At 52.6% G+C, this 23,088-nt stretch overlaps 10 protein-coding genes across 10 annotated transcripts; 3 read left to right on the plus strand and 7 right to left on the minus strand.

Annotated features, from left to right (window-relative positions):
* Positions 1-123: 123 nt before the first annotated feature.
* BDW74DRAFT_40739 (CaiB/BaiF CoA transferase family protein) lies at positions 124-1,599 on the minus strand. The gene is made up of 2 exons (XM_073732710.1): positions 1,354-1,599; positions 124-1,304 (listed from the first exon to the last, which is right to left on the minus strand). The coding sequence occupies exons 1-2, from the start codon at positions 1,412-1,414 to the stop codon at positions 223-225; spliced, it is 1,143 nt and encodes a 380-aa protein (XP_073582202.1). The 5' UTR covers positions 1,415-1,599; the 3' UTR covers positions 124-222.
* Positions 1,384-2,856, minus strand: BDW74DRAFT_40748 (uncharacterized protein). Its single transcript, XM_073732711.1, has 3 exons — positions 2,187-2,856; positions 2,044-2,129; positions 1,384-1,978 (listed from the first exon to the last, which is right to left on the minus strand). The coding sequence occupies exons 1-3, from the start codon at positions 2,731-2,733 to the stop codon at positions 1,733-1,735; spliced, it is 879 nt and encodes a 292-aa protein (XP_073582203.1). The 5' UTR covers positions 2,734-2,856; the 3' UTR covers positions 1,384-1,732.
* Positions 2,857-3,603: 747 nt separating this feature from the next.
* BDW74DRAFT_179892 (uncharacterized protein) lies at positions 3,604-4,611 on the minus strand (the record flags this gene model as incomplete). The annotated part of the gene is made up of 2 exons (XM_073729580.1): positions 3,604-4,028; positions 4,104-4,611. The coding sequence occupies 2 exons, from the start codon at positions 4,609-4,611 to the stop codon at positions 3,604-3,606; spliced, it is 933 nt and encodes a 310-aa protein (XP_073582204.1).
* A 633-nt stretch (positions 4,612-5,244) lies between these two features.
* On the minus strand, positions 5,245-6,930 carry BDW74DRAFT_156460 (uncharacterized protein). Its single transcript, XM_073725004.1, has one exon. It carries the CDS (start codon positions 6,625-6,627, stop codon positions 5,578-5,580), a length of 1,050 nt encoding a protein of 349 aa, XP_073582205.1. The 5' UTR covers positions 6,628-6,930; the 3' UTR covers positions 5,245-5,577.
* An 811-nt stretch (positions 6,931-7,741) lies between these two features.
* Positions 7,742-9,976, plus strand: BDW74DRAFT_179894 (carbon-nitrogen hydrolase; the record flags this gene model as incomplete). The annotated part of the gene is made up of 4 exons (XM_073729581.1): positions 7,742-7,992; positions 8,056-8,385; positions 8,449-8,836; positions 9,134-9,976. 4 exons carry the CDS (start codon positions 7,742-7,744, stop codon positions 9,974-9,976), a joined length of 1,812 nt encoding a protein of 603 aa, XP_073582206.1.
* A 170-nt stretch (positions 9,977-10,146) lies between these two features.
* On the minus strand, positions 10,147-11,880 carry BDW74DRAFT_40777 (uncharacterized protein). Its single transcript, XM_073732712.1, has one exon. It carries the CDS (start codon positions 11,841-11,843, stop codon positions 10,317-10,319), a length of 1,527 nt encoding a protein of 508 aa, XP_073582207.1. The 5' UTR covers positions 11,844-11,880; the 3' UTR covers positions 10,147-10,316.
* Positions 11,881-12,174: 294 nt separating this feature from the next.
* On the minus strand, positions 12,175-15,507 carry chiA1 (class III chitinase ChiA1). Its single transcript, XM_073725005.1, has 2 exons — positions 14,857-15,507; positions 12,175-14,803 (listed from the first exon to the last, which is right to left on the minus strand). The coding sequence occupies exons 1-2, from the start codon at positions 15,392-15,394 to the stop codon at positions 12,558-12,560; spliced, it is 2,784 nt and encodes a 927-aa protein (XP_073582208.1). The 5' UTR covers positions 15,395-15,507; the 3' UTR covers positions 12,175-12,557.
* A 2,265-nt stretch (positions 15,508-17,772) lies between these two features.
* BDW74DRAFT_179897 (alpha/beta hydrolase) lies at positions 17,773-18,844 on the minus strand (the record flags this gene model as incomplete). The annotated part of the gene is made up of 2 exons (XM_073729582.1): positions 17,773-18,379; positions 18,438-18,844. 2 exons carry the CDS (start codon positions 18,842-18,844, stop codon positions 17,773-17,775), a joined length of 1,014 nt encoding a protein of 337 aa, XP_073582209.1.
* A 418-nt stretch (positions 18,845-19,262) lies between these two features.
* BDW74DRAFT_156473 (putative L-PSP endoribonuclease family protein Brt1) lies at positions 19,263-20,030 on the plus strand. The gene is made up of 3 exons (XM_073725006.1): positions 19,263-19,456; positions 19,536-19,693; positions 19,787-20,030. Exons 1-3 carry the CDS (start codon positions 19,295-19,297, stop codon positions 19,851-19,853), a joined length of 387 nt encoding a protein of 128 aa, XP_073582210.1. The 5' UTR covers positions 19,263-19,294; the 3' UTR covers positions 19,854-20,030.
* A 956-nt stretch (positions 20,031-20,986) lies between these two features.
* On the plus strand, positions 20,987-22,897 carry BDW74DRAFT_186112 (uncharacterized protein; the record flags this gene model as incomplete). Its single annotated transcript, XM_073731190.1, has 3 exons — positions 20,987-21,166; positions 21,218-21,495; positions 21,552-22,897. 3 exons carry the CDS (start codon positions 20,987-20,989, stop codon positions 22,846-22,848), a joined length of 1,755 nt encoding a protein of 584 aa, XP_073582211.1. The 3' UTR covers positions 22,849-22,897.
* Positions 22,898-23,088: the final 191 nt, after the last annotated feature.

Below are 23,088 nucleotides of genomic sequence, written 5' to 3' on the forward strand. Positions count from 1 at the left end.
TTCTCCGGCTGGGGACAATCATCATCGACTTGGTAGCTTTGTCTGGTGATGATGTCCATGAGACAACGGGTAAAGGGGGCTCTGCTCCATTGTCTCACTCGGACCGTGGTTCGATCGTGGATCCGTCGTTTGCGGCATCGTGCACCGAACCGGAATCGTCAGTTACATTCCTTTAATTTTGGAGCTTCAAGCTGCAACAACGACGGACTACTTGGGTATATGTTACAATTTGGACTTGCCGCCAGTCCATACCAAAGCCCCATCCTTCCTCGTATCATAATCCCGATCCTCTTCCCATCCAAACCATGTCTTCAACGTCTCTTTACCCCCAGTCCCCGGTTTAAGAATCCCCCCGGTCCAAGCGCCATCGTCGGCCGCGATCGGTCGGGCCGGTGTATAGGACAAGTGCACGATCGGCCGCTGCTCAAAGCCGGCCTCCTGCAACTCAGACTGTTCCAGGACCGGTGTCGCACACGCATCCGTTCCGTCAAATACGGCCTCCCATTCTGCACGTGTCTTTTCCTTGAACCGCTTCGTGAATGTCTCTCGAAGCGCAGGCCAGTTGCTACGGTCTTCGCGTGACGGTAATTCTCCTTTTTGGAACCCTAACCCCTTGATCAGGGCGGCATAGAACTGTGGCTCCAACGCGCCGACGGAAAAGTACTTCCCCGCATCTTTGGTCTCGTATGTATCGTAGAACGGACTTCCACCATCAAGCATGTTCGTCCCTCGGGGCCCATCCCAGAGGGGCGTCTGCAGACCCAACCGCGGCATTGTCGCTAGGTACGCGGAGCCGTCAACCATGTTGGCTTCAACGACTTGACCCCGTCCGGTCGTCACGCGGGACAGTAATGCTAGCAAGATGCCCTGGAAACAAACAGCCCCCCCGCCAGCAAAATCACCAAGGATATTCCCGGGTGCATACGGCCTCTCGCCCGCGCGCCCGAGCATAGACAGCACGCCAGATACAGCAATGTAGTTAATATCATGGCCAGCCATATCCTTATACTTGCCGTCCCGTCGAAACCCCGTCATTCGGGCAACGATCAGCCGCGGGTTTCGCTTCAACAGCACATCCTTCGGCGACAGGCCGAGACGCTCCAGGACGCCCGGGCGGAAGGGGTCAATCAGGACATCGGCCTTCGATAGCAGGTCGAGCAGGAGTTTGTGAGACGCAGTGTCTCGCAGATCAAGCGTAATGGAGCTCTTGCCACGGGTGAGCTGGTCCGCGCTGACGGAATTTGGACGGTCTATGCGCAGCACGGATGCACCATAGTCCGCGAGTAGGAGGCCGGCGAAGGGGCCTACAGGGTGTCAGTGCTTGAACCATCATTTTGAAGTGGCAAGACAAACCGGGGGCTAGACCGGCCAACTCAACAACGCGGAGGCCTGCGAGTGATAGCTGTGCTGGCATTGTGTTACAACTTGGTTGGATCTTATGAGTGCCCGCGAAGCCCAAAGCCGGTGCAGGGTTCGTATATATAAACCTTGGTGATGGTTGATGGTTGGGTCTCCAACCGAGGTCCGGCCACGTGCGGGGAAATGTCTATCTACCCCGGACCGTGGGACAAATAACCTACTTCGGACAGCTCTAGAGCGTTGATCATCGAGATACTGGCCTTGTCAGACCATTTAAATATCTATTTGCCCTCAACTGTTTTCTCTATCGCCAAGACTTCAAACGCGCCCGATATATACACACTGTCAACCTCGCTATCTCCGCCATCATTCATCAATAATCATCCTCATACGCCTCCTCCTTCCCCTCATCATACGCATTCTCCATGTTATCCCCAAACTGCTCAACATCATCGACCGCATTATCGAAACCGTCCTCAATGTTGTCCCCGAACTGCTCAACCTCGCCGACCTTCTCGCCAGTCCATTCGGCGGCGTTCTCGGGGAAGTCCTCGACGTCCTGGACTGCGTCGTCGAATTTATCTTCAATCTTGTCGGGGATCTCCTCAACTTCGCCGACCTATATTCAGAAAACAGTCAGATCCTTTCCGTAAATTGACCAGCCAATGAGTTTCAATCACGTACCGCTTCACCGGTCCACCGCGCCGCATTCTCCGGGAAATTTTCCACATTCTGCTCGATCTTGTCTTCTTCGCGGTGGATGTCGTCGCCTACAATGGAGTTTGTCAGTCCAGCCCAAGGATCTTCAAAACAGCACAAAAACATACCAAGCTCCTCAGCCTCATGCATCGCAATCGCTCCACCAACAATACCGACAGCCGCACCAGCCGCCGCACCAGCAATCATCCCCCCATGCCCTTCCTTCTGCGGCTGCTGCTCGTACTGCTGCTGCTCATAATACCCTCCTTGCGGTGCCCCGCCACCATAGTACCCCCTCTCAGGAGCAGGAGCAGGAGCGCCATAATAACCCCCCTGCTGCTGCGGCGGCGCACCATGCCCACCTCCATACCCGGCACTGCCGTACGATGGGGTGGCAGACGGAACCTCCCAGCTCGTCACTCCAGTCAACTCATTCAGGTAGTAGTAGCGCTGGCTGCGTTCGTCCCATCGCGCGACCCAGGGGTATGGGACTTGGGGCGCTGAGCTGGGAGGGCCGGAGGGCGCGGCGTAGCCGTTGTTGTAGCCAGGCTCGGCACCGTAGCCGGAACTCTCGGGTTGGGGTTGGTACTGTTGCTGCTGTTGCTGTTGCTGGGACGAAGTGCCGCCCTCGAGCTTATCCTCGATCAAGCCGGTGATGAAGTCGCGAAAGCCCATTTTTGCGAGTGGATGATGATTGATGAGTTTGTAGGAACGGAACAGAGAAAGTTGGAAAAGTCAGGATGAGCCGGAGTAATTCCACGGGCTAACAGCGGCTTTAGATTACGGATTCTCGGGGTTGAGGGGCTGCCGGCTTGTCGCTGCTATTGCCATATTGCCATTTGCCAATTTGCCATTGAGAGGGGGGTCCACTGGGCTAAAACAATAGGACAGGGGGAGGGGAGTCTAAGCTTCTGCTAGGTGCTAGAGGTGGGTCTGTCTCAGCGGCCAGGGACTCAGGAGTCGGAAACCCTCGCTAACTCTAAGGGACTCCCGGATGCTGTGGCTCTTGAGGACTTGCATGTGAAAGTGAGCCGTAGGCATCGTTTTATGGAATATTCTCCGGCAGCAGTTTATTGTTGTGGTTAAACCATGGCCTACCTGGGCTTTTACTTCCATCTGGTTAATTTACGGTAGTCGGTTCGTCCCGCCCGTCTTGGCTGAGCTTGTCCTGTCCAGTGAATGTGATCTGGGCAGTTACTTGATCTTACCACTCTGTGTAAGTATCATACAGAGGACTGGTTCATAGACGTAATGGTCATATGCAAATCAGACTAATACAATATCTCTCAGGTCCTAGTTCGGTCGTGGCGAATGATACCACTGAGAGCCCAAACGAGGGTCTTACTCGAAGACATACACCAGCCATATACTTCAGAGTAAGATCCAGGACAATGATTAAGAGCCTCCGGCCGCGCCTTATCTTTTCAAGTTGAACAAGAGTAGATTCCAAGCTATCAGAGCCCATTCCGTAGATGTCCTTCCTAGACCAGCCGAGTCAAGATTTTGCTTCCTCTTTTCTCTTCCTTCTTGTCACCGCACCACGCTCTAGACAGCCCCCTCTGTTCCAACCCTCCAGTTACCGCTTGAGAGATTCCAAAGCGAAATGTTCAACAAGTCGAGCATATACCGCAAATCGACTTCCACAACTTCCACAGACCCATCCGTGACCTGTAGGTTCTGCACCCCGATCCGACGTAATGTTGCGACGAGATTACGACACAGAAACATGCGGAGTAGATCCAAGTCAATGGTCACGTCTTGGATGTCGAGGTTGCAAATATGCAGAGGGTACCAAGCACAGAGTTGCAGGACCATGTTACTTCGGATGATTTTGACAGTGTCGGTATGTGTGAACATCCGTCTGAGAGCTACTTGTAGAGCTTTGTATGAGTCTCTCGGAGTTGGCCTCGTGCTTTCACCCTCTATCTCGGAGATATTCTCAAACTGGAATGAATCGAAGCGGCGACCAGCTACTCTTGCCAGTGAAATGGCGCGGTCAACAACGGGGAGATGGTGAGCGTAAGTTGCGACTCTCGATAACTAACCGCTGTCTTCTTTGTAGATGTATCCGCGTTGGCCCCAAACTTTGTTATGTAATTCGAAGCGCAGGATGCTTAGACTAGGTAGATTCTTCAAAGCGGAAAATAAAACGTCAAAGTCCCTCTCGCTATGGATGATCTCCTGCGTGCGGTTATAGTCGTTTCGAAGCATCTTGCGTATATTCTTGGTAGAACGGAAAATTCCATCGTGGAAGGTAACGAGCCTGGCCAAGGAATCACCTGCAAGATGCAAAGCTTCCAGGTTGAGAAGAAACGGTATTCGATATGTGAGCTGAACAGCATAATGGCAAGATCCTGACTCGGTGAACGCCCTGAGGTGTCTGAGGCCATGTTCAGAGAAAGTAAAATTGACGTGCTGGAAGAAAACTGGTGCGCAGAGCTGCCGGGATCGCCTACAAACGCGGTACAGATTGCAAGTGTCTTCCCTGCATACCTGAGGGTCACCAAAGATGATGTCGAGGAGCTCGGTGGGGAGCTCTGCGAAAATTGCCATGTTGGTTGGGGCTTTGGAGTATTGGAAGGGTTGAAGGAGTGAGATGGTGGAGTGTTACTGGAGGAGAATTCAGAAGCAAGGAAGGCACTCAGTAGGGATGCTTGATGTTAGACGCAGGGAAAAAAAAGGCTCTCTAGGTCTAGTTACGGGTGTGTGTCTCAGTTGGGAATCTCAAAGATAAGCCTTGGACCTTGAATACCCCAGCTGATCTTTATTCTGGTGAGTCATAAAGACCTCAACGAGCTGTACAGGCAAGCTTAATGTCATTTCTGGATGGCATATTCCCATTCCAGTTCACATAGAAAACTAGCTTCAAAGGCAAAGCCCTGCACTGAAAAGTGGAATTGAAACAGAAACACTCCTGGAAAGAAGATAGCAACCAGACGGGGATGATAAACAATGCTCTATGGAAATAGGTTGCCTATAGAAAATTCATCACATTCATACCATGATACAAGGCATAAGAGAAGTCAAGTGGCAAGAACTACTCTTTGGCCTGTTTCTAGGCACCTTAGTCTTCTGGTCATGACTTAAATGGTCGAGGGCTGATCCAGATACAAGAGATTGAGGCCTCTTCTAACGGTTACTCAAATCACTACTCTCTGTGGTACTGAGCAATATGCATTCTTGATAACTTGATGAAGGTGTCAGAACATTACAGAAACGTCTCGTTGTGTACAGGCTGTGCTGATACTAGCATTGAGGTAAGTGGTTTTGAGCCATACATAAAAACTAAACCAAGGTGAAGCGATATAAGATGATGCTCCACATGATGATACCTTGTTAAGTTAAGGTATTTGCCTGGATAGATTGAATGAGTGTGCCTTACTCGGCATTGTGTGTAGAAATTCTCTGAGCCCATAGAGCCTGGCGCCTCAGGGTATGATGCGGTTCCAAAACTCTGCAAACCCGTGAATTGGAAATACTTTCTTTCTTTCCCGCTTCCTATCTCAATCTCAAAAGTACCTAAGTAATACGCACCATTCTCGAAACAAGCCCGTCCTTGGGCTCAAACTCCCAGCGAACTCCCAATTTCCGGTAGAGCGTTGTATTTAGCAGTCTAAGGACATCTCGTGCTGTAATATTCTGTATATCGCTCGTGGGCGACCACAAACTATAAAGATTGAATATTCCAATCCGATGCAGCGTTGCCACATTAGTAGACAGGAACTCCTCGACGTGAGAGGGTAGAACACTCATATTCTCGATCTGGACATCGCGAATTTGTAACGGATACGACTTGCACAGGCGTAGAGCAGTGCGGCTCCGGGAGAGTATGACCGTGTCAGCATCTTCGAACATCTGCTTGAGCGATTGCCTGAGCATCTCGCGTGTTTCTTTTGAGGATGGCCAATCACCTTCGCCGCCTACCACGGACATGCCGACGAGACGGAGAGAGACGAAGTGCTGGCTTGCCGCTCTCGCCTGTGAAAGAGCGGACGCTATAGCAGGAAGATGGTGAGCATAAGCTTGAGGTTTGAGGGCCGAACTGTCTTGTATCCGATGCGAAATCTTTTGGATGTTTCCGCGGTGGTCCTGGATCTCATTACGGAAGTCGAATCTGACGCTCCCTTCGTTTGGTAGGGCTTTCAGGGCAGACGAGAGAATGGTAACATCTGTGCCGTTTTTAGTAATGACGTGAAGATCTTCTTCGTGCTTGCGGAAAATATCGTGCCATTCTTCCCGGGTTCGGCTGGTACCACTGGCATCCTCAAATTCGGCAGGGAAAGTGAAGGTGAAATTTTCGAGCGTCAGGGCTTCTGGATCTAGAAATGGCGGTATCCAGTAAGCGAAGAACATTGCATGATGACGGAGTTCTGAGTTGGTCCATTCGCGGAGGTTTTCGAGGCCAAATCTCGAACATGAGAAGCTGACGCTGCCGAAGATCGACGGGACACAGAGCTGTCGGAATCTTTTACAGACGCAGGAGAGGCTTATGATGTCCCTATCTAATAGATCATCATCAAAACGGATCTCGTCAAGAAGTTCTGTGGGGAGCTCGGCGAGGTTGGCCATGATAAATGAGTTGAGAAACTGAGGGGCAGAGCCCGTGATGCTGCAGCTGTCTTCGAAAACGAACGCCAAGAGTTTGCAGCCGGTCACTTCCTTTTCAGCAGCAGTCAAGTCGATTCAAATGCTTAGACGTGCCTGCTTTCAGACCGTCTGTTTCAAGGGTGCCTCAGGCTTGGCCTGAGTACATGTCCGACATGCAGTGTGCGCATGGTCCACACAGCTTGGCCCTAGAAAGACATGATGTTGGACCATGGACAACACCAATAGGTCTGAATGCACCCCAGTGGCTGTGAGGTTGCGGCATGCGTACGACTTCCGGCTCGAAATGTGGGATTCAATTAGGAAAAGGGTTCCTCGATGGGATTCTGTCATTGCTAGTCAAAAGGCTTTCCCACAAATTAGCCTTGATCAGTCCATTCCTCCCTCCATACTTGGAGACTATAGTTTTGACAACTGAAGCATAACATGGTCATTCATCCTATCATGGCTGGCATGCGAGATAGCCAGAAGCCTCCAGCGGCAAGAATCAGCGTGTTTCGGTAGGCTGGGAGGGGCAGAGGGATACCGAGGGTAGCAAAATCAGGAATGAATTTCGACTTATCACTTCAAGACTGTCATCTGATTCTGAGCCTCTCAACAGTCCTTACTCCATCCTCGGGATGTATCCGGTCTCCACCCCGTCTCCGGGCTTTGCTTTGAGATCCCGAGTCAAGGCAGGAAACTGCCCTCGAGTCTCTGGTAAGCAGCAGATAAGAGATATACGCAGAAATTCGGATCGTTACGTACTCCAAGGTTGCTCTTGAATGTTTCTATATGCAATACCTACCTTATCTGGGAAGATGACCAAGACCATATGATCTCATAGCGGAAAGAGCTTTTTGTAAGGCCTTGAACGGACAACCGTTCTAGCGGTACTGCGTTGCCGATGACATTTGCCTATCTATTATCAGCAGCAGTGGAGATAGCTAAGTCATGATATGGGAATCGTGATGTGATATCGGCCTATACCTAAGTATGGCAATATGAGAGCTGTGTACAGCGCTAGAGGAAATATATAAACATTCTTTCTACTCAAATCGACTGTCCTCAAGCACTTCGAGCAGGAAATACAAGCAGAATGCGCCGGCAGCTTCTCAGTCTTCTCTGCCTCGTGGCCAGCGTCACCGCCATCCTACTCAACACTACTTCACCAATCCTTAAAGCTGCTCTCATTCGTGCTCCTCCGGCCCTCTGGTCCGAGCCCATCCTCAGCCGAGAATATCATGGCGTGGACATCAACACCACGACCACCCTGGGCGTGAGCTACATCGAGCGCGCCGCAAGTGAAGGCGCCAACCTCGTTGCTTTTCCTGAGCTCTGGTTCCCGGGGTACGTCCCTGTCTCTCAGTACCAATGTTTCTCTCAGACACTAACACGAGCTCTCGACCATAGCTACCCCCGCGGCAACGACGCAGCATGGATTAAAAAGTGGGCAAAGCAATACGTCGCCAACTCCATCACCCGCGGTGACAGCAACTGGAACAGACTCGTTGCAGCCGCGAAACGGAACGCGGTCTATGTTGCCCTGGCGTACTCCGAGCGCGAAGGAGACTATGTCTACATGGCGCAAGCACTCATCGACCCTGTAGGCGAGGTGCTGATCCACAGACACAAGTTGCGTCCATCGGGTGGGGAACGAGATATTTGGAGTGATGGGACAATTGACCAACTGCAAGTTGTGGATACACCATTCGGAAGGATCGGATTGTTGGAGTGCTGGGAGTACGTATTTGCCTATGTACCCTTTGACAATGATATACACTGACAGTTTGGGTGTTCAAACAGACATTTCCACCCGTCAATGACCTACCCCATGCAAGCCCAAGCTGAAGCTATCCACATCGGCGCTTTCCCATACATGCCTGACTATGGAGCCGTTGGAGCGGAGGCATGGGAAGCAGCAGAGGTAAATATGGCTGCGGCGTCAGTGTACGCTATCAACAGTGGCGCGTACACCCTCATACCTGTCGTTGGGCGCACTGCGGCGTTCTACCCGTCTGGTCTGGAAATGGCACACATCTCGGCAAATGCATCGTATACGGAGCATCCGTATCTGCTGGTGTCTGTGAACACTACAGGCTTTACTAAGAAGCCGGCATATGATGTTGACGGGGAGCAGTCGTGGGGCGTACTGGAGCAAATTCGGGCTGGGTGGCCGGAGGATGTGCCAAAGGTAAAGGGGAATTACACCGACAGAGTTTTGAACTCTGTATATGATTTCTGAGAGTGGGAGATGTTAAATTGTGTTTGTACAGTAGCCAGTCGGGTCTTAGTAGGCCTTGCCATTTAGGGTTAGGCCTGACCTATCCACATAGCGTAGTGCTCGAAGCGATCGCCTGACTTACTGCGCCCCGCCGCCTCATTCTCCGTCATCTCTCTGACTCTCTTCAACTCTTTTACTTCCAAGTAGTTGAGATTCCTCGATCTCGTCATGTTCAGCTACTGATCATAAACCTCGACTCGCGCTGAGGCCCTACACTCGTCCGTCCGATTCATGGTAAACGCCGCCAGTGAGAGCATCTGTGCCGCGCTCGACCATGGCGGGGGCGTTCGATTCGGTCCCCAAACGTTCGCCATCTACTCCTGCGCACCCCTACCGCCGAGTTTCGAGAGAATCAGACGTGATGCAGCTCTATTCGCCAAGCTGAGCAAGACTGCTGCACGGGTCTGCAAGACCCTCCCCGTTTACACGGATCTACAAGACAAAGATGTCGCCGAGCTGGCTTCGCTGCATGTGCCAGCGTCAGTGCCCCGCGGTCAACCGATGCTACCGATCAAGGCCAGCAGGATCAATCTTGACCACCTTCCGTGGTTCCTGATCAATGCGGCAACGTACGAGAAACACTGCGTGGTTGGAGGGGGTTCGGCATTAGAGTCGCTGCTGGTTATTCTGCAACGGCCATGGTGCGTCCTTGAGGTCTGTTGCACCGATACAGAGACTATCGCTGCGATGAAGGACTTCGCCCTGCTAGCGAACCTGGTCGACCCCGAAAGCTATAACTCTGCACTGCTGTTATTATCACATGAGTACCGGGTGAGACTGGCACCATGGTCAAAGTCAATCGATCTCCTGATAGACGATAAATCCTTCGCTCGGTCATGCCAGGAGAAGGCACTACGTGAAGTCTACACAGCGACAACGCTCGTCAGCTCGTACAATAGGTTCTGGTTGCCGCTGATATGCTGCTGTGCGGTTTATCTGGATCTATCCTTTCCTAATGCTGTGGGGAGGATTCGTGATGATGCTAAGGGCTTGGACGGCATGGATTGGATTGAGCTTTATGGATGTTTGCTGAGAAGGATTGGGGACTGAACTTGATTGGTTCTCTTCGATCCTACTTTACTCTCTTTCTGGACCTGAGGCGGTTCGCTTTTAGTTCCCATTGCGTAAACACATTACATTGTCGTAACATAGCATATATACAGATATACCACTCTCAAGCCCTGGAGAACATTGGAGATCAATCATGATTAAGGTTTCTCTCATCTTTCCTCCCAAACGGCAGCTCCCATAGCATGTTTTAAGTCTCTTCTGCCTTGGCTATAATCCACTTGCCGGCTGCACCCTTTGGGATTGTAAGGGCAACATTGCACCTTCTTGTTTTCTCACCTCCTCTTCCTCAACGCTCAGTTCAGCGGACTGTCAACATCCTTTATTCCCGCTTCGGAATGTTGCTGTTCTCACTGGCGATGGTCTTTCCGGTTATGGTTGCAATCCACTCATTCCCAGAACTCCGCATCTGCTCAACCAGCCTACCAGCCAATCCATCTGTCGCCCTCCTCGCAGCCAGCTTCGCCTCTTCTCCCTCTTGTCCCTCCACAGCCATCTCACTCGCCCTCCTCCGGTACTCATCATAGTATATCTCCATCTGCGCCCTCAAATCACCGACGTCCGTTCCACTATGGCCGTCCTTCTCAACCTTCCGCTGGAAAGCATTTATCTCGGCCAGGGCCGGCTGCATTGCCCTGAAGGCCGGCATATTCGGCAGCAGTCCCATGCCTATCCAATCGAACCCCTCAAGCCGGCAAGCCGGCTGAATCGCAATCGTCGCGTCAATAATACTCTCCGTTCGTTTCTCTCGATCCGTGAGCAAAGCATGCGGAACACCGCCCTTCGCTTTGGTCTGAAGCCACCGCGAAATTTTCGTCGCAATGATTTCTGCTACTGTTGCATACACTAATACAGCTAGAAACGCCAGCTGCAAGTATCCATGCATATTGACCATGCACGCGACGGAGGAGAAAGCCGCCAGAGCACCGGTTATCATGAAGCACCAGTGCAAGAATGACTGCAGCGTTGAGGGTTCGTATTTCCACGTCGTTCGCGCCCACGCTTCCATATTCTTCTTGGGACCTTTGAAGATCACCGTGCCTCCTTCAGGGCGCTCGTAAGCGGCATACCGTGGGCTCGTTTCCTGGTCGATTGGCGGCGTTGAAACATGCACCATAGGCAGGAACGTGATGAGCGCCGAGGCAATCCAATGACTCCCGTATAGGAAGAAAAGCGTGAAGGCCCAGATATCTGCAGCCAAAATCCCGATCAACATTGCAGCGAGAATCATGGCCCCGTTGATCAAAATCAAGATATACAGCGTCAACCGCGCGGCCATCCACCAACCCAAACCAGGATCAGCCGCCAACCGCTTGCGCCTAGCCTTCGCCATACCATCACCACCAGCAACCTCCTCATCACCAATATAAACAACCATAAAGTCGTTTCCGGGATTCAACTCCCCACCCCGAAACGATATCAACCCACCCAGCCACCCATTACTGAAATCCAGCGGCAACTCGCGGAACACGAAATCCGAGCGCACGGGAATCATACTGATATACTTTGCACACATTTTGATCGGCGCCTCCAGCGACTTTGACGGAAGCCCCGAGGTCACGTACTCCACGAGCATCTGAATCGCGGGCAGCGTTCCGCCGACCATGGACATATGCGGCCAGTGGAACGTGTCATTGTCGAACTGGACGTAGAGCTTTGCGGCGCTTGCGGCTGCGCGCGGGTTGTGCAGGACGGCTGCGACACCGAGCGGGTCGAACGAGACGGTGTTTTCGTTGCGGAGCGTTGCTTTAGGTCCTTCTGAGGAAAATGGGTATTTGGCTTCGGCTAGGGTCGCGAGTAGCGAAACGGCTATGGTTCTGAGCCATGGTGTTATCGCTGGGCGTGGCATCGCATCGCACGCGGTCTGGATTTCTTACGAGTTTGGTCCATGGATAAAACTAATACGAGCTGGGGGAATTTATTTGTTGGCTAAGCCTGCACCTGCCACTGGAGGCTGCAGAGGTGCGGCTGAGCTGTCGATGTAAGCACCATACCATTCTAGGTAAGGTGAAGATATCAGGTACGAATGTGGGGGGAGGAGCCGTTTTTTGTTGAAGCCAGATCAGTAAGAATAGCTAAGTAGCACCAATGAATGCTGCAAGGTAGCCATAGTGTACTGTGATAGTAAACTGGGTGGAAGAAAGCCAAGGAATAAGCTTCATAGTTCCCAAGAAAATCGCACACGCTATTGGATAAACTTACAGTGCTCGCTTGGCCGATCATCCCCAGACCATGGTTCAACCACACCTAGTGTCTGAATTTAGTTTTGGACAAAGCAATAGTAACAAACCAGGAATATAGAATAATCATCTCAGTTGCTCATAGGAAATAAATACATGGTGGAACCCGGCTAGGAGAAGTACATACACATGCATATTGGACTGTATCTATAGGACAAATCCATCCACCAAACGGGTACTTCTCCAGTAATAAGACATTACATCAAAGGTCATATATAAACGACACTGGCACGGTACACTCTGCCATAACATGGAAGCGCACGCGCACAGCATCAATCATCAAGAAGGGAAGAACCTATCTATCGAGGATAGGATAGGGTAATTTACATAACAACAAGCATGGAGAGTGCAAGGGCCACGAGGGCAGAGACACCCTTGGCCACGCCGGAGCGAGCCGCCGCGCCAGTGAAGGTGGGAGGGGCGGGGACGCTGCCCTGGGTACCCGTGGCGTCAACGCCCGAAGGAATGGGGACGGGGGCGGATGCCGAGGGGATGACGTGGAAGGTGGAAGAGGGGTAGGGGTAGGGGGTGTAGGCACCGGCACCGCCGCCAATCAGGGGCTTGCTGGTGGTCGCGGAGCCGGAGCCGGAGCCGGACTCGATGATGGTTGTGTAGCCTTCACCGGAGCTGGGGGCAGGGACCTCAGTCCCGCCCGAGCCAGAAACATCGGTGGGGGCGGGGAGGACGACGACCGTGGTGGTTGTTCCGGCGTTGATAATGGTGCTAGTGGTGTACTCGCCTTCACCAGAACCGGAACCAGAGCCGGAGCCATTGCCAGACGGGACCTCGCCCGTGGGCTGCGCAGGGGTGGACTCTCCGGTGCTGCTCGCAGGAGGGAGAGTGAGGGTGACGGTTGTCGGGGTGGCAGCGCAGACGGTGCAGACGGTGACGGTGGTTGTCCAGCCTTCGGGGATATCAGCGGTGGTGGTGGGCTGAGCAGGGCTGGAGCCGGAACCAGAGCCAGAGCCAGGAGCGTCGGTGATGGAAGCAGTGGCAGTAGCAGAGGCCGTACCCGGGCAGTAGGTCGAGGTGATGGTGGTCGTGATGGTAGTGAATCCAGTCGGGCAGATGCTCGTGTACGAGGTCACAATGAGAGTCGTGGTCGTAGCTGGCTCGGTAGTGCTGGGCTGGGCGGTAACAGATCCAGATCCAGTGTTGGTGGGCTCAGCATCAGAGGTGCTGGTCGTGGCGGACTCGTCGGATCCATTGCTGGTGGGCTCAGCCTCAGAAGTGCTGGTCGTGGAGGACTCGTCCGATCCAATGCTGCTGGTAGGCACACCTGGGGTGACCGGGGTGGGAGTCGCAGCGCTAGTGCTGGAGCTAGACGCCGAGGTAGTCGGAATCAAAGGCTTGCTTGTGGAGACACTGGAGGTTGACGTGGTAGAGGTCTCAGACGTGGAGGAGCCAGGGGTAGGGAAAACAGTCACGGTCTTGGTGGTCGAGGGGGAGACAACCGGGGTGCTGGCTGAGGGAGACTCCGAGACGCTGGAGGAAGTGCGAATGCCAGTCGCCGTGGAAGACTCTTCTTCGCAGTCAGTGCTGGTTGAGGACACGGAAGTGCTGGAGCCAGAGGGGGTCACAGAGGGCGTAGGAGTCTCTGAGATGACGGGAGCACTTGATGGGACAGAAGAGCTGGTCACAGACGTGCTTGAAGAACCGGCTGAGCTAGGTCTAGGGATGACTGGGGTGCTTGTGGAAGCGTGGGTGCTAGACTCAGAAACAATGGGGGTGCTTGATGCAGAGGGAGTTTCCGAAGGAGTCAAGGTGCTTGAAGTGACCGCGGAGCTAGTGGCAGAAACAGCAGGAGTGCTCGAGGAGACGGAAGTGCTAGAGTCAGAAGGAATCGCCGAGGGAGTGGTGCTGGTTTCTGAGGCAGCGGGTGTGCTGGACGGAGAGGGGGTCTCGGACACCACAGGGGTGGACGTGCTGGACACCGAGGTTGAGGAAGTAGTGCTGCTCTCGGAGGGAGTCGGCGTTGGTGTGGGGGTCGAGATCTCAATGGTAGAAGAGGAAGGAGTGGGGGTAGAAGTAGTAGAGGTTGTGGTGCTAGTCGGCGTAGGAGTAGGAGTAGGCGTAGGCACGGTGGTAGTGGGGTAGTGGTTGGAATCAGCGTCAAACAGGATCGCCCTGATCTTCTCCTGATAGTTGAAGTTGTTACGTGCCTCCGTAGCTTCCCACAGCATGACACCTCCGAAGGTGTCAGGATACTTGTCCATGTACTCCTTCACCAATGGCTGCACCTCTACCGGAGACAGATAGTAGCCGAGATTGGCAGCAAGCAGACTGGCGGGCAGACCGACATAGAGCTTTGCGTTGGGGTTGGCACCGGCCTTGATAACGTCGACCCACTCGTCAAAGTTGAAACCAGTGGTTCCCAACGCGTAGTTGCTAGCGGCGCAGCTGGGTGTGTTATAGAACTGAACCCAAACGAAGTCGATGGGAGCGTCCCTGATGGCAACACTAAGCTGTTCGTCGGGGATAGCGCACTGAGGAGCGGCGGAGATGTAGTAGGTCTTGGAGGTGTCCTGCTCATAGAGCGTTCGGAAGTGCTTGATCATGTCGGCGTAGCCTGCGGCAGTCAGAACATAGTCAACATGGTTGCTTGCCAGATAGACGACTCACCAAAGCTACCATGGTGCTCGATGTCAAAGTCAAAACCATCAACGACAGCGGTACCAAAAGGACGAGGCCCATCGGCGGCCGTCCAGTCGTCGGTGACTGGGCCAAACGCTCCCCAGAGAAACTCGGCTAGCTTGGTCGAGGCCTCGATGGTGTCGAACCAGTAGTTGGTACCGGCACCACCCAGGGACAGAAAGACCTTCTTGCCGGCGCTCTGACATTGGCGGATATCATCCTCGAAGTTGAGGCAGTGTGAGTACAGGGCGGTATCAACGCCATCGACTTGGTAGACATCGCCCCAGCACTGGTTACCGAAGTTGCTTCCGGGCCATCCAGTCTCAGGGTGCTGCTCTGGGAAGCTATCGATGAATCCGATGTTGATGATATCGTACGATGTGTCCGCACAGAACTCGGCAAGGCGAGGTTGGTTGGCACCCTGGCCGTAGTAGACGGCGATGTTGGACTTAGCGTCTGCGTGGAAAGCAGAGGCAAGAGAAGCAAGCCCTGAAAGGGCGGAAACGAAGGTAAGTAGTTTGGCCATTGTTGAATGAATGACTGCTGGCTAGAGCCAGTGGACGAGAATCTCGACAATGAAAGGACGCAGACAAACGTCTGCTTGTACGGCCTCTACAACGAAAGGAAGGGCTGGCGAGAGAATTTACACTGGGGGGAAGGGCGATGGGTAATATATGCTTGCTACTAATCCCTTGGGAAATTGCACCAACCGGTCCATCTGAGCCTCAGTGGAATTAGCCTGACTAGTGGCGACCCATGGACCAATGTCCAGGAGCCATGATATCAGTAAGATGTGCAATTGTGCTTAGCGCCTGCCTGGCTTCCCTGGAAGATGGCAGTGCCGCGGACAGTCCAGCCGGCAAGGGTTCGGTGTCTCGAGGAGGATAAGAAGAGGGGCCATGAGCATTCAACTATCCGGGTGAAATCCGGCAGTCTTTGATTTTTGTGATAGTGATCGACTCTCTAGGTTCCTGAATCCAGAGTCTTGAGTGGACGACTCGCCGTAAAAGCGTAAACACAAGCGAGGGTCCTTGGATGCTCCATTTGTTATAAGTGGAGCGGCATAGACGGAGTCAACGGACAGTCGGACAGTGCCCGAGCGAGCACAGAGCCGCATAAGGGTACACTGGCTGAAGTGACAAGTACCTTGACCTGTTGAGATATTCAAACTTCAGCGAGTAGCAGCAAAGTGTTTATATGGACTTATCCCCAGACCCCAGAGGGCTTGTGGATGGAATTGCAAGCCATGGTGACGCCTCTTTCTGTCGGCGTGAAGCCCAGATTCGCCACGGAGAGGAAGAGTCTGGCTTGATTCATGGTCGGGGAAGAATGGCTCGCTAAGCTTAGCTCGAGCAGTGGGGTGGGAAGAGGAGAAGTCTGAACGTGAAAGTCCAAAGAAGTGCGAGAGACGAGAGGGGAAAAGCTCCGAGGATTGGAACGAGCCTAGCGCCGGTGGGGGCCTCAGGAACACCATTCAGGTGACAGCGCCCAAGTCTGGCCTCAGTCCAAGTTCCTACCTCGAGTTCGATCAACACAAGCGTCAGATTCCGCGATGAACTCTTCGGGTTGCACCCGGATCATCGGATCGTCGGTCAAGAGTCAAGGCCACTGTCCTCGATGTTTGACAAATCATTATTGTCCTCAACTCTCGAGGCGATACTCCCAGACAGCACGAATCTCCAGAAATTGCAATATCGGTCAAATCCAAGCCAGAGCAACTATCCAGCTTCTCATTTCCACTCTCGAGGACAGTGCGGAGGCGACGTTGCATCTGACACCAATTGGCAATAGGGCAGGTTGGATCCATGGTGAGTCCGTGACTCCGAGCTCGCTAACAAGAGGGTCCTCCGTTAGCGCTTGGCTTAGCTTGTTGATAAAATCGCCCCCCTACAATAGACTATTGTTATTAGACCCTAGATTTACAGATCCGTTCAAAGGAAATTAGACCTGAGCCTCATTAGCTGTTAGGCCCTGTATAGCCGCAGGCAGCCTGTGCAAGTGCCTAACTCGACGGGTTCGGCCGACTCGTTCAGTTTCTTGCCCTGAGCTATCACGCCCCATGGTCTGCCCACGGTCCACCAACTATCCTGGTAGGGCGAAAGGGGACCGGAAGAGGTGCCGTTTGTGGCATTTTAGCCTGGAATACATAGGCAGCACCAGGCACCAACAGGCTACGGATTTGAAATAATCCTCTACACTAGCTGTGAAAGCGCGGATGCAGGTCCCGACTTCCGGCCTCCGGCCCGCGCGCTGTGACAAGTTGAAACGGTCATAATGCTCACGCGGTTCAAATTTACCAATCACCAGTCCATTTTCAGGCCCTGGTCGACTCGTGCCTGCAGCAGTGCAGGGGTAGAACTACATAAAATGACCGCATCCCTATGGAAGGTGGTTAAATGTGCCCAGGACTCCTCCGGAATACCATGAGCATTCTCGACCCGATACCGGAAGACTTGAATACACTCAGAGGGGAACTATGCTACCACAGGCCCACGAATACCAACGGGTCCGTAACCAGCCCCATGGCAAAATAACACAATTGGGAGTCACGATGCCCTTGCGATGCCGATTGCCGTATGGGGGTTTATGATAGAGCGGAGTAAATCAACAAAGCATGAATCTGATACGTAGACGTTAAGCCAGACATTGAGTGACCATGAGAAGAGCCAAAGTCCCCTGCCGGCCTGCATTCGGTCTGAGCAAATCACTTTCATCTTCTCTCATTGCAGAGGACAGAACTAGATACTTGGTTGTTGGCTGGTTCGCCCGGTCCTGGATTTACTCTGTCGTCTCTTCGGCTCTGTTCATGGTCTACTACTATCTCTCCCGAAGATCATGCTTATTGTCACTACTGCTGCAGAGCTTGTCAATATTATGACTGATAAGATTCCCAGACTTCACCGTTCAGTTGGCAAATACCTCCTTCAACAGATCACACATGAGCGTTATTGACCTCTTTCCTTCCTTTAGCACGCCATCCATGGCCAGAAACGGATGCGGCATGCCCTTCATCACCTGCAAATCCACCTCCACTCCAGCCTGCTTCAATCTCTCCGCATACTGCTCTCCCTCGCTTCGCAGCACATCCAGCTCACCCACCATGACCAGCGCTCGTGGCAGCGCGGACCAATCTCCGGTGTAGAACAACGGGCTTGCCTCGGGATGTGGCCAATCTTTTTCGCTGGGAAGGTAGTGATTTCGGTACCAGAGCATCTTTGCCGCCGGCAGGGCTGGTGTGAACTCATATCGTCGGTAAGAGTCATTGTTCGATACTGTTGCCGTGTTGTCCATGACTGGCACGGAGAGCAGCTGCGCAAGGAACTTGACAGGAGGTGACAATGTCAATGCCTTATGCGTGATTATAGCTGCTAGATTTCCGCCCGCCGATGAGCCGCCCGTTGCTATCTTCCTCATGTTGATGTTCAGGGCTGCTAGTCCTTCGGAAACCAGCCACAGAAGGGCCTCCCAGCAATCATGCACCGCAGCTGGCCAAGGGCTTTCCGGTGCGAGGCTGCAGTGCGTATGTCAGTCACGATCCGAACAAACATGAAAGCGAGATGGGAAGATACCGATAGTCGACAGTGACAACCACACACCCTCCCCTGCTACACAGATTCGTGCAGACCACGTTCTCCGTATTGATATTCCCCAGCACCCAGCCGCCTCCATGGAAATACAGCATCACCGGCCATCCCCCCGCCGGTGCTTCGTCACTAGGTGTGAATGCACGCAGCAGTATTTCGGGTCCCTCAGTGACGCGTCGCTTGATGGTGATGTCAACTGTCTTGCCGACATCTACGAGGGGTCCACCACCCGGGATCAGAATACCGCTTGTGCGCGAGGCCTCGACGGGCTGGAGATGGACCTGTTGCTTGTCGATTACGTGGCTGTTGTAGAACTCGACGTATTCGGGGTCTAGTAGATCCTGAACGGAAGGGTGGAGGGGGTACGGGGGTGAGATGTTGCTGATGGACATCTTGCGGGTTTGTTATAACGATGTGATGAATTATTCTACTAAGCCTGGTGAGAATCGACAGTGAAGGATTGTTATATGGTAGGTAGCAGTCTTCAAGCAAGTTTTGGTCGGTCTCGTGTCTCATGCAAGGAGGGCTGGACAACTCACCCGCCTCTTTATCTTGCGTGGACGAGAGTTGGAGTACTAGGACTAGGTAGGTAGAAGATCACTTTCGACGGCACTATGCTTATGATTCAAATCGATCGTTAGTTTATCATATTTATTACCACATTGCAGCAAGCAGCGATAGGCTTATCGTAGTCCGTATCAATGAGGGGACGCTCCCAAATGAGGGGCACGAGTGTCTCCAACTCCTTGCAGGATCACCAACCTGCCACAATAAATACCGCTTCTTCTCTTAACCCCTTATTTACCACCCGGTATACCTAACAGAGAGACAAAAAAAGCACAATGGCCTCCAAAACCCCTGTTCTAACCTCCAAGGCTCCCAAGCCCCTCCCCGGCATCTACTCCCAGGCCATCAAATGCAACGGCATGGTCTACTGCTCCGGCGCTGTCGCCATGGACGCCGAGACCGGAAAGATCATTGATGGCGATGTCAAGGCTCATACTGTACGTTGCACCCATTGTCCTTGGGTGTTTACTACATTGTGTGTGAAAATTGTGCTAATACAATTGTGCTGCTCCACAGGCCCAATGCATCAAGAACCTCAGTGCGATTCTCGAAGAAGCCGGCAGCGATATCACAAAGGTCGTCAAGGTCAATGTGTTCTTGGCGAGCATGGATGACTTTGCCGCCATGAACGAGGAGTATATGAAGCACTGGGGTGATGTCAAGCCTGTTCGGACGTGAGTTCCTCTCTTGCATACATGATAGATGTCCTGTCCTTTTGCCTGGATCTATCTGTCAGCCATTGTGCTAATTAGACATGTTTTCATTAGATGCGTTGCTGTCAAGACGTTGCCGCTGAACACCGATGTTGAGATTGAGTGTACTGCTCACCTGTGATGCGTTATCTTTCTGATTATGACGTCGACTTGAGAATATAGAAAAAATGAATAAACTTGGGTTGCTTTATGCTCGTGCTTGTCCTGCGTTGGTCGTGCGCTGCCTAGCCATAACTTGCATTGAATCCTTGAACGCCGGTGCTTGAAGCTATGGGTATATACACCCTACTAGTGAGGCCATATGCCCTTAATACGTAGTAAACTTTCAGTTCCAAGATTGCATCGCGTTTAAGACAGAAACACCCGCAGTATAGTATACGGGAGATCTGCGTAGTAGAAGCCTGTGCTGTTTGTCCTCGGGCTCTGAGAGAACATTTCGACCCTTCACACTTCAGTGAAGAGATGAGAGGAGGCTGTCCCTAAAAGACCCCTTGGTCTAAATCCAGGAGAGTGCGTTATAGGAGTACAGAGCCCTTTAGGAAGGGAGAGGCCATCACGTGCCTGGGTACCTTCCCCTTCCCCGACTCGACTCTCCTTCGCTCCCTCTTTTCTTCCTTCTCCCCTTATCCCTCTATCACCATCCTACATTCTACCACTTGATTACTGTTTCAATTCCTGCATTGCTCCAACGGCTTGATCTGGAATTGACACCTGCATTTGACGTCATGTCTTGCGAGTCTCCCAGGGACTCACTCAGGGCAGCGCCTTGTTGCCCTAAGTCAAGGGTCAAGAGACTGGTTTAGTGATCAGCCCAACAATGACCCGGATTTCTACTGCGGAGTCTACAGGCTTCTACTAAGGAGATCAAACCCAGGACACACTCCCCTCCTGAGCTCGGACCCCAGCTTCTGGTCCAGAGTCTAGCCGGCTGTCGCTGCATTCCAACGCCGGACGTCAGACGGTTCCCGCGTAGGGGAATTTTTGCTGCTCCTCCATTCCGATCCCCATGCTCGCGTTGACGCGCCAGAACTAAGATTCATATATCCTTCTCACGGCGCCGTTCTCTATATTTCGAGTGGCAGCATTTCTTCGTCAATGTCTACCAGTGAGGACTAACAGACACTCTTTCCGAACCGGCTTCCACACCCTAAATATATAGCCCACTTGTCTACCATACATACATTCTCCGCCAGAGCGGCCACGGCAGTCGGATTTTGCGTACGCCTTTATTACGACTTTCAACTATTGCCGACCATGCAGTACCGGCCAATGTCACCTAAGCGAGGAGGTGCTTGGACGAAAGTCGTCATATTCGTCTCTCTCTACAATCTGTTACTGCAATCCCTCATCGAATGGGTCGTTGTGCTCTACCTTTACGCCAACAAACATGTAGACTCGAAGATGGCACCGAGTCTGATATTTGCTCTCGCAGCGGTAAGACTGGTTCTCAACAGCCGTTTCCTACACCGAATCTAACCAGCTTAGTCGTTTCTTACCGTGCCGCTTGTGATACTACACAGCTTTCTTGCGTGGCAATATAACAGAGTACTTGGCTATGCGACCCAGAAGGCCGTTCTGCACACCGTATGCACCTATGTCATGCGGTCAACGACCATAGTCTGGCTTGGGGCCAGTGTGGCAGGCCTAGTTGTGGTTTCACAGCAAGCGTACTGTTTTCCTGATGGTTCCAGTGGCAGCTTTTGGAATGTTGGCGTCAGCTGTGCTCTTCATCGAGCAGTCGTTATCGTTTCTGTCCTAGCTTTGTAAGTTTGAAATTCGAAAGACCATTGTCTATTGGTACATGCTAACTGACCATCAGTCTCACGATTTGTCTTTACTTTTGCTCCCGGGAGCTTTGTGAGCGGCCTTACGATGTGTCTCTGCTTGGTGTATATCGCCCTCAGCGCTCGAGCCGTGACGGTAGCATCCTCTCTGCATCCACGCTGAATAGCGAGAAGGGCCTGAAACGAGACATCATCTGCGTCTGCCGCCATCCAGACATTACGTATGGCCGCGCTCCCTATATTACACCAAACGAAGATAGCGAGGATTTGAAAAGTTCGCCTAGCATTCGGCAGCCTGCACCGAGACGTCCAACATCATTTCCACGATTCAGTCCTGATTCCGGAGCTGAATCGGACTACTTGTCAGGCACGACTGTCACACTTGGTGCGCATTCGGACTTACAAAGTATCTCTCGCACACCCTCATCTGCAACAGCACAGGACAGTTCTCAACCGCAGAATATCCCTGAGCTGCCCGCCGCAGCCCTGCGGCCGCAATCCACCCACACAAGGAACCAATCGTCACTTTCCTCTCTTCGGAGGTTCCTTCCAAAATCCCTGCCGGCATCTGCACCTTTGTCATCGGATCCGCAGATTCGTGCCCTCGCTGAAGCAAGTGCCCAAGTAGACGTCGAGAAGCAGGAGCCTCAAAGAGAGGGGTCTGTTGAAGAGCTTACGGCCACAAAACCCCCAACAGAATCACCACAGCCACCACCAAAGGATGAAAGCTCACCACTCTCCCCCCAAATCTCAAAGCCGAGCGCAATCCCATCCCTCCCTAGATCAGCAACCATGAACTCGGCAGAAGCCCCCGAAGTCGTTACCCTTTCTCCTGCACCTGCTCCCATCCCCATCACCATCCGCAGATCAAGCACAGCACAAAGCTTTTCCCTTCCACCTCCCATCAATCCTAACCCCAATACCACCTCCAGGCCCTGGTCCACACTCCTCGACCCTACACAGCACAACCCTCTACGAATGAACAGCAACACAATGCGCGTCCCACGCCGACACAGCCAAAGCCAAACCCAGGACCAACATCACTTCGGCGCCCCACCCATTCCACGTTACACACAAAGTCATCGCTTCCCCGGTCCGGGCGGCCAGAATCGGTACAGCCGGCAGCTGCGGAGAAACGTAACGGATGTCCAGTATCAAACCCAGCACCGAAGTCAACAGCAAGGTCTGCGCCGACCACGTAGCTCTACGTTTGGCAATAGGAGCGTTGCTTCTATGCCGGGGCACTTGGACTGTATTCGGGAAACGGGGGCGTCGTTTGATGAACTGCCAGCCAGTGACGGGAGGATCCCTGCCAGGACACATCATTATTGAGTTGACATGATTGATGATTTAGCGCGTGTCTTTAAAGGGGTGAGACAGGATAAGAGTCTATACTTAATTACTTAATACCTTTTATCAATCTTTTGTTCGAGTTTATAGTTGCTTGTCTCTTTTCCAGCGAGGGAATACCATGTTCTGACTCCTTGGGCATCTAATCAAATATATACCATTTTCGAGATGTACCTTCCTCCGCTTGCCATATCTTAGTCCGCAACTCTATATAAGGATACG

Source organism: Aspergillus multicolor (assembly GCF_047715735.1).
Source record: "Aspergillus multicolor strain CBS 133.54 unplaced genomic scaffold BDW74scaffold_19, whole genome shotgun sequence".
In the NCBI taxonomy this organism is placed as follows: Eukaryota; Fungi; Ascomycota; class Eurotiomycetes; order Eurotiales; family Aspergillaceae; genus Aspergillus; species Aspergillus multicolor.